This window comes from Asterias amurensis, chromosome 17 (assembly GCF_032118995.1).
Source record: "Asterias amurensis chromosome 17, ASM3211899v1".
Taxonomy (NCBI): Eukaryota; Metazoa; Echinodermata; class Asteroidea; order Forcipulatida; family Asteriidae; genus Asterias; species Asterias amurensis.
Genome location: NC_092664.1, coordinates 3,790,870 through 3,806,811, shown reverse-complemented (window position 1 = coordinate 3,806,811; position 15,942 = coordinate 3,790,870). Strand labels below are relative to the sequence as shown.

General features: G+C 41.6%; 1 protein-coding gene across 1 annotated transcript; it reads right to left on the bottom strand.

Annotated features, from left to right (window-relative positions):
- Window positions 1–115: 115 nt before the first annotated feature.
- On the bottom strand, window positions 116–15,693 carry LOC139949972 (lysine-specific histone demethylase 2-like). Its single transcript, XM_071948577.1, has 17 exons — window positions 15,587–15,693; window positions 14,744–14,973; window positions 13,990–14,079; window positions 12,331–12,562; window positions 11,308–11,494; window positions 10,635–10,673; window positions 9,348–9,532; window positions 8,429–8,605; window positions 7,334–7,546; window positions 6,592–6,763; window positions 5,928–6,055; window positions 5,284–5,490; window positions 4,465–4,581; window positions 3,689–3,814; window positions 3,051–3,176; window positions 2,525–2,677; window positions 116–1,635 (listed from the first exon to the last, which is right to left on the bottom strand). The coding sequence occupies exons 2-17, from the start codon at window positions 14,950–14,952 to the stop codon at window positions 1,552–1,554; spliced, it is 2,445 nt and encodes an 814-aa protein (XP_071804678.1). The 5' UTR covers window positions 14,953–14,973; window positions 15,587–15,693; the 3' UTR covers window positions 116–1,551.
- Between the last annotated feature and the right edge of the window lie 249 nt (window positions 15,694–15,942).

The following is a 15,942-nucleotide window of genomic DNA, read 5'->3' as shown; positions in this document are numbered from 1 at the left end:
AGTGTAATACTACTGGCCATATTTGAAACTGAATACGTATCTATACGCTTTGGGAAAACTCTCTATTATCACCTTGAATTACGTGGAGTAAACTGGGTAAAATAGTGTTGGTATATTACAAGGGGGTTCGTCACTCTTGACCTCACCAGTGCTTCGTACAAAACTGGCCAAGTTCACACAAGGACTATCAGTGATCGTAGTTCAACTAAGTTTGCCCAACTCTTTCTAGTCAATGGTAGTTGGACTACGCTAGTCGACTGTTTGGTACAAGCCTACCGGGCATGGTCGCATCGCTGGTTATCAATAGTGGTTTATAGCACAGTGCAGAGTGGGCCAGTTACAACATAATAAGGTGCATTAAGTCGCCGGTCCCTTTGACATGACATGACTAATGTCAGTTGCACTCCAACCTCTGTGCGCATGCCCTACGTACCTGACGTACCTGACGTACATCACTAAACAACCAATAGACCTTTATCACGGTGTGGTCATCTTGATTTTACTCCATTCCAACTCATTGTAACCAAACTGAGGCTGGATGAAATAATAGTCTGGTGCCATGCGCAATGAATGTTAGCATTCATTACTGTTACTGGATACGGGGAACATGACCAAGGTGGTGACAGCGCGATAAAGGTCTATTGTTAACCATTGGTCCTTGTGCAAACTCGAACCCTGTATCTCTGTACAGTTGTTAACATGAGATGATCTTTTGAGATTTCCTGATACCACCAAAGTAAACTCATGTATGTGGAAAGTATTGATGTAACCCTCACTTGCATGGTGTACAACACTGGATGTCGAAAATACTGGGTTTACAACAGGGCGGGCCATACCTATATTACATACCTGTATCTCTGTGTGTCTTAATTTCCATCGACAGGACACGGTCTTGGAAATTTGTTGACATTGCTGGGGTGTGCTTGTGTTACTCTCTGTGAGAAGTGATGATTTGTTGTGACTTGTGAAGTGTCCACTGGGTATAAGACTGGGTATAAGACTGGGTATATGACTGGGTATACGAGGCCGTTTTATCACCCCCCGCACTTAATTTGGATCTTGGTACATGTAGCTTCCCCGACACCACTGAGGTACGATCCTTTTATAGCAAGTTGGAAGTGAAGGTTTGTTGCCTTGATGAATGTGGTGCAAACAATGGGTATAAAAATGGGTAGACTGGGCGTGGGTTCCCTAGTACCTGCATCTCTGCATGTCCTTTAAATGTTCATCAATAGAAGACGGTCTTGGCCACTTGCCCGAGGTATGCTCCTGTTACTGCCAGCTGGAAGTGATGATTTGTTGCCTTGATTTGGGTGGTGCACACAATGGGTATAAAAATGGGTATACTAGGTGTGGGTTCCCCATTAACCTGTATAATGTTTATTAACAGGAGACAATCTTGGTAGCTTGTTGCGTGTTACCACTGAGGTATGCTCTAGCTACTGCCAGTTGGAAGTGACAACTTGTTGCCTTGATTTGGGTGGTGCACACAATGGGTATAAAATTGGGTATACCAGGGCGTGGGTTCCCCATTAACCTGTATAATGTTTATTAACAGGAGACAATCTTGGTGGCCTCCCTAACACCGCTGAGGTATGCTCCTGTTACTGTCTGTGGAAAGTGACGATTTGTTGCCTGCAGAAATGAAAGGAATATTTGTTCAAATGAAAATGCTCATGAAATGGTGTGGCTATTAAATAACACCACTGGAATTTAATTATTTTCAATTGGGGTGGGGGGGGCTTAAGAAAATCTACACAGTAAACAGTCAACCCTCCGATTGCCTAACAATTAAATATCACTGTGGTTTTGAATGATAACTATTATTCCACACAAAAAAGAGAAGGGGTTCACCCCTGTGTTCCTTGTTTGATTGACTGCCTATTGCACCATAGCACCTTGTAAACCATTTCTTGTAAAGAAATGGGTCTCATACATTTACACCCAGGTGTATAAATGGGTACCTGCGAGGGTAGAGGTTGATATTGTGTATGAAAAGCCACAAGCGCCTTACAGGCAGCTCAGGGCTGTAAACTCCCAAGGGAGCTGAGAAACATTAAAGGGATGTTATTGGCCCTACGACCAGGGCACTAATATAAAGCGCATTATTGTGAAATGCTCTGTATAAGAATTTGTTGTTATTATTATTATTTATACATCAACACGTACCTCACTATACCTTGTAGGAAAAATACTGAGCGCTTTAAGATGCCCATCTGGAGTTTAAAAGCGCAATATAAGAAATGCGTATTATTATCATGTTTGCAGTACCCGATGCTAAACATAGAATTCGAACTGCCTCTAGCCACCGGGCTATCTCGGTGGTCTAGTTGGTAAGACACTGCGCTAGTATTTCAAAGATCGTGGGTTCGAATCCAACCCGAGTAATATGCATTTTGGTGTGTTTTTTTTTCTTCACAGAACTTGGGTAAGTACTGAGTATACAGTGCTAACACACATCAGTGTATATAGGTAAAAACCAAAATTAATACTATTAAATTATCATCCTGAGGTGTTACCGTACCTCTCCACCAAAGAACACCTTCTTGTCTACTTCCTGCGCCATAGTATCATAGTCTTCACCGTTCCCTCCTGTCTTGACGAAGCTGTATGCCATCTGTGCATAAGGGTCCTTACTCCATCGGGTCACAAAATAACTCACCGGATCTGGCACCTCCTATAGAGAGGGAACAAAGATGGCTTTAAAGGCAGTGGACACTATTGGTAATAACATGCTGGAAGTACATCATGGGGATCCCGTTCTTTCCAGGTAGCTGCAGGGAAGGTGTGGAACGGTCTACCACATTCCATCATCGCCATCCAGACAATAGACACTTTCAAATCAACCCTGAAGACCCATCTTTTTTCAAAAACGTTTCAGTAACATTCAATAGACATTGGATTTTTTAATTTTCTTGATCTTTGCACCACTGGAGGGACAACCAAGAGGGAACTTTTTATTATTGTAGCAAGCGCCATGAGCACTTTTTGTGTTGATACTGGCGCTACAGAAGACGTCATTATTATTATTATTATTTATCAATACTTACCTCATGAGGGAAGAGCCCTCTTAAGCATTCCATGCAGTCAGCGATGATCTTCTCATCCTTCATCTCTTTGGTTTTCACTACAGCTTCACCGCTCAGTACTGTCATTAAGACATGGCTATCTTTACTCTAAAGAAAGAAGGAAGAAAAAAACGGACATGAGACTTTGAATGGCAGACCTTTCATCTGAAACTTCATTCATTGTCTTTCTCCATTGAGTTCTAGGCTAGAATTAAGTTCTTTTTTTCCTGCAAATCCTTGCTTTCATAACAAGAATAAATAAAGTGTTGTAGAAGTGTCGTGGCCGAGTGGTTAAGAGCACCGAATTCAAACTCTGGTGTTTCCTGTTCAGCAGAGTGTGGGTTCGAATCCCCACAGCCGTGACACTTGTGTCCTTAAGCAAGACACTTAACCATAGCTTCGTCCTTCGGATGGGACGTTAAGCTGTTGGTCCCATATGTTGTGTAACACATGTAAAAGAACCCAGTGCACTTATCGAAAAAGAGAAGGGGTTCGCCCACATCTGGCAGGAAACACTGCATGTAACAGTGTCAGGAGCGTCACTGAGTGACGGACATGTGCGCTATATAAGAAGCCACAATTATTATTATTAAAATAAATAAACGTAGTTGACTACTCACATTTGGAGTCATATCATAGAAGACGCTATAGAACCCTCTAGAGTCCTCACCCACCGGGGTGTAGCCAAAGTAGTCCGTTCCCTCGATCTTCTTACTCCAGAAACTCCTTGGGAACTTCATCGCAATCTGCAAATAACAACAAAGATATGGTTAAAGTTATGTCGTGGCGGAGCGTTTAAGAGCACCGAATTCAAACTCTGGTGTTTCTGATCAGCAGAGTGTGGGTTCGAATCCCAGTCTTGAAACTTGTGTCCTTAAGCAAGACACTTAACCATTGCTTTGTCCTTCAAATGGGCCGTAAAACCGTTAGTCCTGTGTGTTCCTGGCCAGCTGGGGCTGCTGAATGCGCCGTATCACCTTCTAAACATAACACATAAACATATCGTTTCTACAAATATTTTCATGGTAAATGTGCCACCAGTGTGTCCCACCTAGTCCCTCCCAATGGTTGAGCGTGAAACCAGACTTTCTGCTTCTTCTCATCTATACATTCATGATTTGCTGAGATGTAGAACAAGGAGCCATTCCAGCAGCTTTATTCCACGTACTGCTTCTCATTGGAACTCCTTGCCTGGTGCATGTTTCCTTCCACCCTACAATCTAGACTGTTTTAAGAGGAATATCAATTCCTACCTTCAACTCCCTCGAGTTATCCTAAAACACTTAATAGTTTTTCTTCTTGTAGCCCCTTACCAAGAGTTGCTTTTAGCCTTGTTACGGGCAAACTTAACAAAATTATAATGAACCAAATACGGCCTGCGATGCTCCATCTTTACCTTTTCACTAACGCCAGCTCCTAACGTCTGCAAGGCCTTCTGCTTCTCTCCCGGTAGCTGAGGATGGAAGTCAATTAGTCCTTGTTGTAGGATGGCTAAGGGTACAGTCACTAAAACCTGCAAATGCAAAAGATGAAAAACAAACTTCAGAATGCCTGACCCAGAGTAATAATAATCATAAAATTTGGCAGGGGAAAGTAGAAGTAGTCCCATTGGTGGTTGGAGTGCTTAGCACCATTCCTAAAGCACTGGACGAAAATAGGCAAAATATTAGGATAGATCCGTAAAAGGCGGCGCTTTTGGGAACAGCGTGGATCTTGAAAAAGACCCTTGAGATCTAAGGCTACAGGAGGTAGCCAGATTTGAAAACTTACCAGCACAAAGGAAAATATCTTTCTTTTGCATGCTGTGATAACATGAAATAATGAAAAGGATATTTCTAATGAACCATGTTAAAATTAGTCCAGGGCAACCAGCTATACAATTCAAATGACTCGTGTTTTTATATGATCACCCTAAACTGCAAACAAGATCAAAAAAGAATAAGAGGGGGCCATCTTCTCTATGACTTGATGCGTCTTTTGACAACAACAGGACTAACACATCCAATATATTTGGATATTTCAAAGTTACACTTCTAGGGGTTATGAGCAAACAAGGCATTCCGTGGTAGAAAACAAAATGGTGTGGCGCGATCGTACACCACTGGAAACAAGGTTGCCTCAGAGTCCCTCTGAATTCATCATTCTTACAAAGAGGACGCAGTACGATTTGAAGGGGCTGGGGTTTAAACTTAAGTACATTCCAAATTTTCCTGACCTTGGCTGCTTTGAACTCCTGTCCACTACTCGTAGTGACCGTGACCGTTTGGCCGGAGTAGTCAACGCTAACGACGGGCTGCTGGAGTCTGATATCCAACCCCTCAGCCAGCTGGCTGAAGATGGCTGAGTAACCATCGGTCAGGAGGGCGTGGTCACCAGCAAACTGGGCAAAGTTCTCATTCTGATCCCAGTGTAGTGAAGAAACCTACGCATCAAAACAACAAATTTGACTGTTTATTAATGGAAATAACAACTTTTAGCTAGAAGCCTACATCAGCTTTTAATAGTATAAAGCGTTTTGAGAAACATTTCACTTTGAAGTAATGCGGTTATGTAAAAAGGTATAAGTTTTTATGCCCCCAAATTTGAATATGTGAAACAATACTGCGTTAATGCTTACCAAGTGCTAAACTACACAAAACCACATTGGTTTCCATTGAGTACTTGACTCCACATGGTACATTAGACTTGTTACCAGTCTACCCATTGTCAAAGGGTTTAGCGCTCACCAAATCTATTGCGTTCTATATTCTAGAGTTGAAACACCAAACAGCAGGATATCAACAAAGATTTGAAACATCAAACAGCAGTATGTCCCAAAAGATTTGAGACATGAAATAGCAGTATGTGAAAACTACCTACCTTTGAGAGATTACAGCCGCATGCATACTCCAGGTTACTGATGTGAAACTGCAGTAATCTGTTCTCAGTTGGTGTGAATGTTAAACTCGTCTCCTCCATGAATATTCTGTGCATCTCAAAAAGTTTCTCTGTTTTTATAAGGACACGGCACAAATTGTTACAATATTTATGATGGCGAACAAAATCTGACACACATCAAACCTGAACGGATACGGCTATCATATCTATATTTGTAAGTGTATCCGTACGCTTGTTCCAATAAGTAAATAGTGATGAAACAGAACTTGGAACCCGAAATACTCATTTTAGGCATGATAGTTGGTCTTTGAGAAAAAAATTAGAACATTTCAGAGAGTGAAAGGGCTGACCTGTATGCTACATGTACACATAGTGTACGATCTAAAAGACTTTCAGGCCCTATTTAATTTCCAATTATTCCAAGTTGGAAAACAGACTAAAGTAGGACAAATACATGTATCATGCCTGGTCACTTCATGTATGAACAATGTTTCTGAAAGTAGTTCCGTATCTACATGTACAAGGCGAACAACTTGACTTTCTCTTTCTAGTAGAGTAAGACATTTTCCCGTGGTCTCATCAAATTGTACCCCGCTTGAATCACTGGTACCGCAGCACTAGATCCCAAACCCTTCTTCATACTTACTTCCCAGTGCAACATCACCGGTATGTGTCTTGTCTTTCCGCCATTCTGCAATGGCGTCCAGCATAGCGTTGAAGTGGAAGTCTACCCGTCGATCCAAGGAAGCATTTATTAAAGTCCCGTCTTTCTCCATCAGGTCACAGCGGTCTTTCATCGTTCTCATTTTCAGGCCAGCCTGAGGAATCAGAGATTTCATTCCAATGGAATTATAACAATAGTAAAAAATAGCATACGTATGGTGCAAAAATCCGCCTAAAAAGACGCTCCCCTGGCTGCCGCTTCCCAGGTTGTATCGTAATTTGGGTGTGATCCCTGGCTACACCGCAGTTAACGGCTGTATGGCTTCTGACTGGCACCCCCGAACAAAGATATTGGCCAAAAATAGGGACACCGCCAATATAGGGCTAGATAGCTCAGTTGGTGGAGCGCCGGCACGTTAATCCGGAGGTCGTTGGTTCGAATCCCACTCTAGTCAATTCCTTGTTCAACCCCAAAAATCGTTTCAAAATTCACCAGTCAGTTTCCCTTGTGGTTTATATTGATATAAAAAGACGCTTAACGCGCTTATCACTAAGGATTATCAATGAGGAAAGGTATGTTGGCTGGTAACAACAAATTCCTGTTCAGGAATAATTTGAAAACCCAAACCACATAGTGCCCACCGTGGTTTCGAACTGGGCCTTAGAAGTGAAAGGTGAGGAAAGTTACAACTACCACACAATAATGACTAGAGGAGTAAACCTACCTGTTCACACATTAATGATATAGGATTGTTGATACATCCATTGATGGTCTGAGCCCCTCTACCAACGCACACCTCCAGGCTCTCATCATCCCAAACCCGGCCGCCGATTCGGTCCTGCGCTTCCAAGACGGTAACAGCGCAACCAAAGTTCACTAATTGACGTGCAGCAGCCAGACCTGCTGGTCCTGCTCCGATGACTATTACTGGACCCGTCTGGATATACCAATAAAATAAAAAAGTGATTAGACGAATAAAAGAGAATCACTGGAAATTCACTTTGTTCATACTCACTCTAGGAAGATCGATTGAGATCACGACCGCAGATCGAGAGATCTTGTGTCACGGGCCAGGACACGCCACAAGTTAAAGATTTCAGAAGACTAATTGGAAAGAAAACCAAGTTGTCTGGATCCAAACCAACTATTGGTATGTTCACATCCCTGTGGAGACATCTTTTGTTCTTTCCATTGTCCCTGTACTTTTCCATAGACTTTGTACACAAAATTCCCAGTAGAGCACCACAGTCTCTAGAATTTCCCTATGGAGACCTTTTGGTTGCCCTTTTTTGTTTTGTCCTTGGTCTCCAGAAGGTATTGAATATGAGAGCACACACACGGAAGGACAATATATATCAAAGTCTTTTATAGCGCACGTGTCTACCAAACAAGGTACTCAAGAGCTGAGTATAAACAAACTTTCAGAAAGATAGGTTATTGCAGTGATGAACTCTGAGACCCAATTATTTAGCACCTTATAAGGGTTTACAAGGTGCAATGGTGCATACATCAGCCACAGCCAGGAACACCGGGGCGAACCCCTTCTCTTTTCGATAAGTTCACTGGGTTCTGTTATATGCGTTAAACAACACATGGGACCAACTGCTTTACGTCCCATCCGAAGGACAAAGCAATGGTCATGTGTCTCGCTTAAAGACACAAGTGTCATGGCTAGGATTCGAATCCACACTCTGCCGATCAGAAACACCTAAGTTTGAATTTGGTGCTCTTGACCGCTCCGCCACGGCACTTCCACAAGGCAAATACTATGCCCTTTTGGCTTGCTTCGCTGGCACGGTATAAAAGAAGACAAGTTTACCTGTGTGTATTCCTGAGGTAGCAAGGATCCTCCTGGTGGGTCTCGTAGCAGCCCTGTGTTGATGAGACCCTTACGAGATAAGAAGTGGATGATTGGTATGAGGAGATCAGCGCAGCGGATTCGGATGAGTCCTCTCACTATCAGGTGGTGGACGCACTTCTCAACGGTTAAAAACTCCTGGGAAATATTAATATGAACAATAATAACTAGAGTTTTTCCTTAAAGCCCTGGGGAGCCCAATATGACATAAATTATATATACACTACATTTGAAAAAATCTAAAACAAATACATGAATTGTGAAAACAAAAAAATCCAACACCCACTAAGACCCAGTGTGACATCCATGTAAACTGAAACAGCGCCCTCTGTTGTCATACCTCTACAATTTTGCAGCCTTAAAATACCCAAGGATCAGTCAATTCACTCCAGGTGATCCGGCTGACTAGTTCAATGTCAGAAAGCATTACCAATTCATAAAAATAAAAAAACTTTTAAAAAAGCTGGTGAACTAGTGAAACGGCAAAAAAGTCAGTGGCAAACCCTCTCACTTCTTCTTATAGCACATTTCACAATAAGGTATCAAGGCACTTTAAATTAGTCCCCTGAGGAATATAAAGGCTCGAGCTGCCGTGATACTTAGAAAGATTTTTCAAACTCAATACCAACCTCTACCCTCGCAGGTACCCCTGTGTACCCCTGAGCAAAGAGAAGCAATTAAAGTATGCTGAAGGACACAAGTGTCACAACCCGGATTCAAACTCACACCCTGCTGACTAAACCACCAGTGAACTTGAACTTGTGCTCTAAACCACTCTGCCATGACATCCTCGAAATGAAGACGCCAAGAGCAAAACAAACAAAATCGAAGAATCAGACTTACGTAGGAATAATATCATGCCTTTAGAAATATTCCCTACCTTGCAACTTGTACTCCAGAGTGCTATCACCAGGTTCCGTAGAGCCAAGTACATCTGTTGTTCCTTTGTGAACTCTGGAAATTCTTGTATTTCATCATGTTCCATCATATCCGGTCGGACGCACATGGCTTTTCCCTGCTCATCAGGCTGGTAGAAGGGCTGGAAGTACGGGCTAACCCCTGCAACTGTGCCACAAAAAATGTACAAAACACTTGTGAGGGAGTTTTAGAGAAGGAAAAGAGTCATCGAGGCTACTGCCAGGCCTTGAACTACGCTCTTGAAGGGGCACAGCAATTTCCCTCTGGTAAGGGTCACTTCTATGAGGACAATGTCAAATTGTATTGGAACTTTGCAAAGGGTACTACAGCAAGAGCACAGGGCACCACAACAACAGACCGATCCACAGATCACAACCCATTGCACCCAAACCAAAAGTCTGAAAATATAAGGTCCGACATGCGTGCGCGTATGCTTGGCGCGCGCGACAGAGTTGTGCAGAATGGCATAGGAGAGGCTCACATGTTCTTGCTCACACGTGCGCCGTGGGCGGAGCCTAATGGATCGGTCTATTGCAGTGGGTGCCGTGGGTTATTTCAAGGCCTGTATTGTAATGGAAAGATTTGATCATCGAGTAAGACAAAGTGCATTTTCACCACTATGGTGTAAGTATGTATGTAAACGTAAATAGATTTTACGTTCGTGTAAAAATACAGTGACAGTTATTTTGCTGTTTTCTCAGCAGACACAGAATTCAGCTCAAACTTTCACCTGAGAGTCTTACTAAAACTTATCTATGACCCTATCTAATAATAATACTAATAACAACAATAATAATAAACGTTTTTCTATATAACCCTTTAAACACATGAAGGGCGTCTAAAAGCGCCAACAACATTTTCACCCCTGGTCACTGGACCTCTTAATTCATTCCTTAAACCATCTCAGCTCCCTGGGGAGAATACAGCCTAAGCAACAACAGCCTAAGCAACAAAATATGTGCTACTATAAAGCTAAATCAATCACAAGAACTATCTCTGCCCTCACAGGTACCCATTTACCCCTGGCTGGAGAGAATCATTTATTTGAATGATATAATTAAGTATCTAGCTCAGGGACACAAGTGTCACGACCGGGACTCCAACTCCCATATGAGGAATTCATATGGCTTATATTTCACAGAACCACTTGGATCTGACTAACAACTTATATCCATTCCAACGTCAGGTGGGAATTTGAAGGTGGTACATACAAGCTAATTTAATGTTACTTCTTAGTGAGTTACATTACCTGGTATATTTGATGTACCACAGTAGGATTGTCTCTCATCTGAAAATTTCCAAAAACAAAATTAGATTAGACTTTTGGTTTGATAGGCCATTATATGGATAAACCAAAACGAAGAGGAACGAGCAGTCACAACGCTAAACACTGGACAGAAGGTGGGACTACTACTTTAGCTTTGGTGGATCGAGGTGACTTCTTGTTTTTAACTGCACTAACGTGGAGCAAGTTCTTAATTGGTCTCAAAGTTTTGACTAGCTTGCTCTAGTCATCGTCAGGAGGCTGAAGAGTGAAAGAGACATTGGCCTATTTATACGGTTTCAGAGGTTTAAGTGTAGAGTCAGTCAATGCTCTGATTGGTTCACCTGAAAGGAGACCTGTTGTTGGTTGGCTCGGGGCTATTGTGTGGGTTGCCATTTGTGTGTGAGTCAGTAGACTGTGGGATGCCAGTGGAGGAGGGTGGTAGGAGTTTAAAACCTCTTCACACACTTTGATTCCGTTAATACCAAACAAGGTAGTCAGCGCCTACTGTACCCTGAGTACATCGGAAGATTAGTTTTTTCTGAATTTTCTGCTCTCCCCGCTTGGTGAGATTCGGAGAATAGCACAAGACAGGAGAGAATGGGGAAAGCTTGTGTCCGCCTGCTGTGCAGCTGACTGATGATGATGTAATAAGTACCTGGTTTCTTCTTGACTAGCTCACAGGTTGCACTGAGCCCCACCCCATCCGGGAAGTAAGAGGAGAGGAACGGGGCTGCTGGTGAGTTCTTTAAGAGAGGTGGGAAGAGTAGCGTCTCAAGCCACTCAGGGCTGAGGGTCTGTTGGACTCTGTAGTCTTCATCCAGGCTGCATGGATCTGTAGCCACCTAAAAAAAGGGAAAAAACAAGTGCATAGTAATAATAATAATAATGGGTTCTTATATAGCACTTTATCACACCATTATAGGGACGCATCAAAGCGCTTAGTATTTTTGTTTTTCCTGCAGGGTATGTGGAGCTACATTTTGAATTAAGAGACCTATTAGGGCTGAGGGTCTGTTGTACTCTGTAGTCTTCATCCAGGCTGCATGGATCTGTAGCTACCTAAACAAAGGGACAAAATCATAGATGCATTGGCTTTAAGCTTTTTGTGAAGTAGCACAACAGGCTAATAATAAACTATGCATTAAATTACATGCCCTCTGAAAGTTTGAGTACTCCATTATTTCAACCTGCATTGTCATGTAGCAGTTTTATAACAAATTATGCAGGCTTGTCCCAAACAAGGCTTAAAGCTACTCTTGATACGGTGCTACAAGAAGAAAAATATTAAAGAAGAAAATAACTCGGGGAGCTGAAGATAAGAGTTTATATTCCTTTTAAACATGCACCAGGCAAGGAGTTCTAAAGACTGTAGTATGTGGAATAAGTGTTGAAATGGCTCATATTTCTTTATCACAGCAAATCAAGAGTGTATGCAATAGAAGAAGCACGTAGTCTGGTTTCATGCTCAAACATGCTAACAGGAGGATTTAAGTCGGACACGCTTGAAAATATCAGTAGAAAAGACAGAGGCTGGCTACAGACCTACGGTTAGATAGATAAGATAAGAACTTTAATATCCCACACTGGGGAAATTAAAACTGGCCTTGATTCAAACAGTACAGACAAGAACACTAAACAGGAAAGAGGTAATAACAACAAGTTTTATGCCAAAACTTACCCCATCTTCCGTATTTGTTACCCCCATGGAGCATGTGAACTGTTGAATAACCTCTGTACTGATCTCTCTGTCCCTGGGTAGGGTACGCCACTTGCCACATCCCGCCTTGGTGCACTGGATCCAATAGGGAAGCTGCTGGTCAGTCATAAAGGAGCGTAGGTTGGGTTCAGTCTTACCAGTGCAGCTCCACTCTCGCTTCCAACTTGATACTCGCTCGAAGCCCACACGGTGGCTGTTGTAATGGAAAGATTTGATTATTGCAATTTTAAATGTTTATATAATTATACCGGTTTATTTCATACAAATAAAAGTATGTCAAGTAACAAACCACAAGGGAAACTGACTGGGTAAATTTTAAGTGGTTTTGGGTTGAACAACAAAAAATTTACTCAGCAATGAGCCGGCGCGCTACCAACTGAGCTATCTAGCCCTATGTTGGCGGTCTCCCTATTTTGTTAACTGCTGTGTAGCCATGGATCACATCCAAGATTACAATACAACCTGGGATATGGCAACCAGGGGATCACCTTAATAACAATAATAATAATAGTAAAAACAGCATTTATAAAGCGCCAAATATGTCAAAAAAATTGCTCAAAGGCGCTGGACCTTAAGGGGGTTAGACTTTTTGCAACCCCAAATCCAAAATATAAATGTGGTGGAATGCAGTATGGCCACCGATAGGTTGAATTGCACTATACAATGATACAAAAACTAGGAATTAAAAAATGGAGTATCCAATAACAGAAATGACTGCTGGTACGTGTATAGTATTCATTGCACTGAAAAAGGAACCAGACTAATTTTTCTTTCAGCCTGGAGGAATGGTGCAGTCAATATAAGTCGCCCATTGTAAGGAGATAGTTAAAGGCAGTGGACACTATTGGTAATTACTCCAAAATAATTATCAGCATAAAACCTCACTTGGTAACGAGTAATGGGGAGAGGTTGATAGTTCATGTATAAAAAACATTGTGAGAAACGGCTCCCTCTGATGTGAAGTAGTTTTCAAGAAAACTCAAATTTGAATTTCAATTTGATTTAGAGACCTCAGATTTAGAACTTGAGGCCTCGAAATCAAGCATCTGAAAGAACACAACCTCATGTTTTTTCTTTCATAGTTATCTCGCAACTCTGACGACCAATCAAGCTCAAATTTTCACAGGTTTGTTATTTTATGCATACGTTGAGATACACCAAGTGAGAAGACTGGTCTTTGACAATTACAAATAGTGTCAAGTGTATTGAAAGGATAGTAGTAAGCTTGGGCGATATCACGATATAATCGAATATTGCAATATTAATTTGGAAACGATTTCGATATCGGATGGATTTGGTTTTAATCGAAATATCGATATACTGCGATATTCGCAATTATCGCGATATATCACGATATCGATTAAATATCGCGATGTATTTGCTAGCTGAGACATCTTGCACCCCATAGGTTTGGAGTAAAACCAGAAGAATAGGTCATTAGAACACCTCTCTTATGCTATGACTGTCTCTTCTACAACTTTCACTTGGAGTTTGAAGACTGATGATGTCAAATTTGATTAATCTCGATTATATCGAATCTCGCGATATATTGTCGGCGATATATCGTGAATAAAATAAATCAATATCGCCCAAGCTTAGATAGTAGAAGTAAAGTGGTACCTTCTGTAGAAGTAATCGAAGCACTCATTGCAGTAATGCTCCCCTGCTGATAAATGATACCATCTACTTGTGTAACCACTGCCTGCACATCTATAGAACAAACATGAAAATGCAATCATCAAAATGTGTCAAGACATAATGTGTCAATGTGAGGACTTGTTATAAAAAAAAATTATAATAATTTGGCGGGCTAATCATCCTTACTCGCAGCTAAGAGCTGAATTGCGAAGGACGCGGCTACAACGTGTTCGAGAAGCAGGCATGCAAGGGCGCCTTTGGCTGCCAGCCACATCAACCCATTATGACCACGGAGCACAGCCAAGATCGAAAATGTTTGATTTTTCCCAAGGGAGGAAAACCAGATGGTCTGGAAAACCCTCTTGGCACAGCAGAGAACCAACGCACAACTCAACTCACATGTGGCCCTGGCCAGGAATCGAACCGGGGTCACCTTGGTGAGAGGCGAGCGCTTTACGCACAAGCCAAACATGCTACCCCCAAGCATTTCTTAGGCTATGTGATCAAATTACAAGTTAACTAGCTTTCTAGCCTACTAGCTATCTAGCCCAGTGTTCCTGTTTTGATCGGCTGCATACTGTGGTGCAGCAAGTGTTAGTGCTTTGGAGAAGGTTTAATGGTTTTGAAACCTTTTGTAGATCAAGTTTTTTTTTGGCCATGACATGAATCTCTACTCACTGTGAATGAAGAGTATTATGCAAGTATGCAGTCAATAATAAATGAATGTCAAGTCTACCTTTCATAGGCATTTACAGAGCAGATAGGAATCTTTGCAGGGCATCTAGATTTCTCACAGCTTCGATAAGCTCTTTGGACGGCTGCCTTGCTCTTAGCACTGCGGGCAGCGTTCCCAGTGGGTGTCCCTGTAGGTGTGGGGCTAGTTGTAGCCACTTCATCTTCATCTCCTACAAGCTTTTCTAACTTCCTTTTGCCTCTACCCGACATCTTCAGACTTCTATTTCAGACCTATAGGAAGAAAAACAAAGTTTAAAATTAGGAGAAAATCAGGTCTGAAATTTCTATCTTTTTATTTGCATCACTTCTCATTGAGGTAAATTAGATACTATATTATATCATATCGAATGAAAAAGTGGTGGCGCCATACGAAAACTTTTCAAAATTTAAACTTGTAAAAATGTAAAATAAAAAATAGTAAAAAAAAGGATGCGGCATCAAGAAAAGATGTGGGAGGGGACAATAACATAGTTACTTGGAATTTTAGGAATATTCCTGGACTTAAGTTAACCATACCATGTTAACTGCGCCTGAATAACATGTGAATAAACATTTGGACATTATGTGGCGTATGGCAGATAATGTCCAAATTAAATTAGATAAATTAGCGTTGTTGTGTCCAGCCATGGAGCAATACCAGCAGCATGGGCGGTCCAGTATCTCGAATCCATCAAATGGACGTTTCAAATTGACGTCTGGTCAATTTTATTTTTATTTTTTACAAAACATGTTTGGTCAGCAGCTAAATAATGGTCGTTTCAGACTCGCTTGTAGGTTTAAATGATTCACAAACAAGACTGTAAGAATGCTGTTCACGACAATTTTCATATCCAGGTCAGCTTACCTTCAAAACGGAACAGATTTTGACGATAAAACCGGTATTGACAGCACAAAAGCATACAAAGCAAAGACTTCACTACACACAGAAGCAAGCACACATCAAAATGAGAACCCAACGAACCGTGTGTGTGAAAAGGCCACTTGAATTGACCTTTGACACCCTAAATCAGTTTGCTTTCCTTGTCCGCAGAGTCCTTCAAATAGTCCACGTGATTCATACACGGTATCGAACGCAGTATAATCAAGAGAAAGAGGTTGCATGGATAAACTTCAATCCTAAACTTCACACATGCGTTCGGTGTGAATTTATTTCCAAGATTAAATGAAATTAAAATTTTGTAATGAAATTTTCCTATGTAG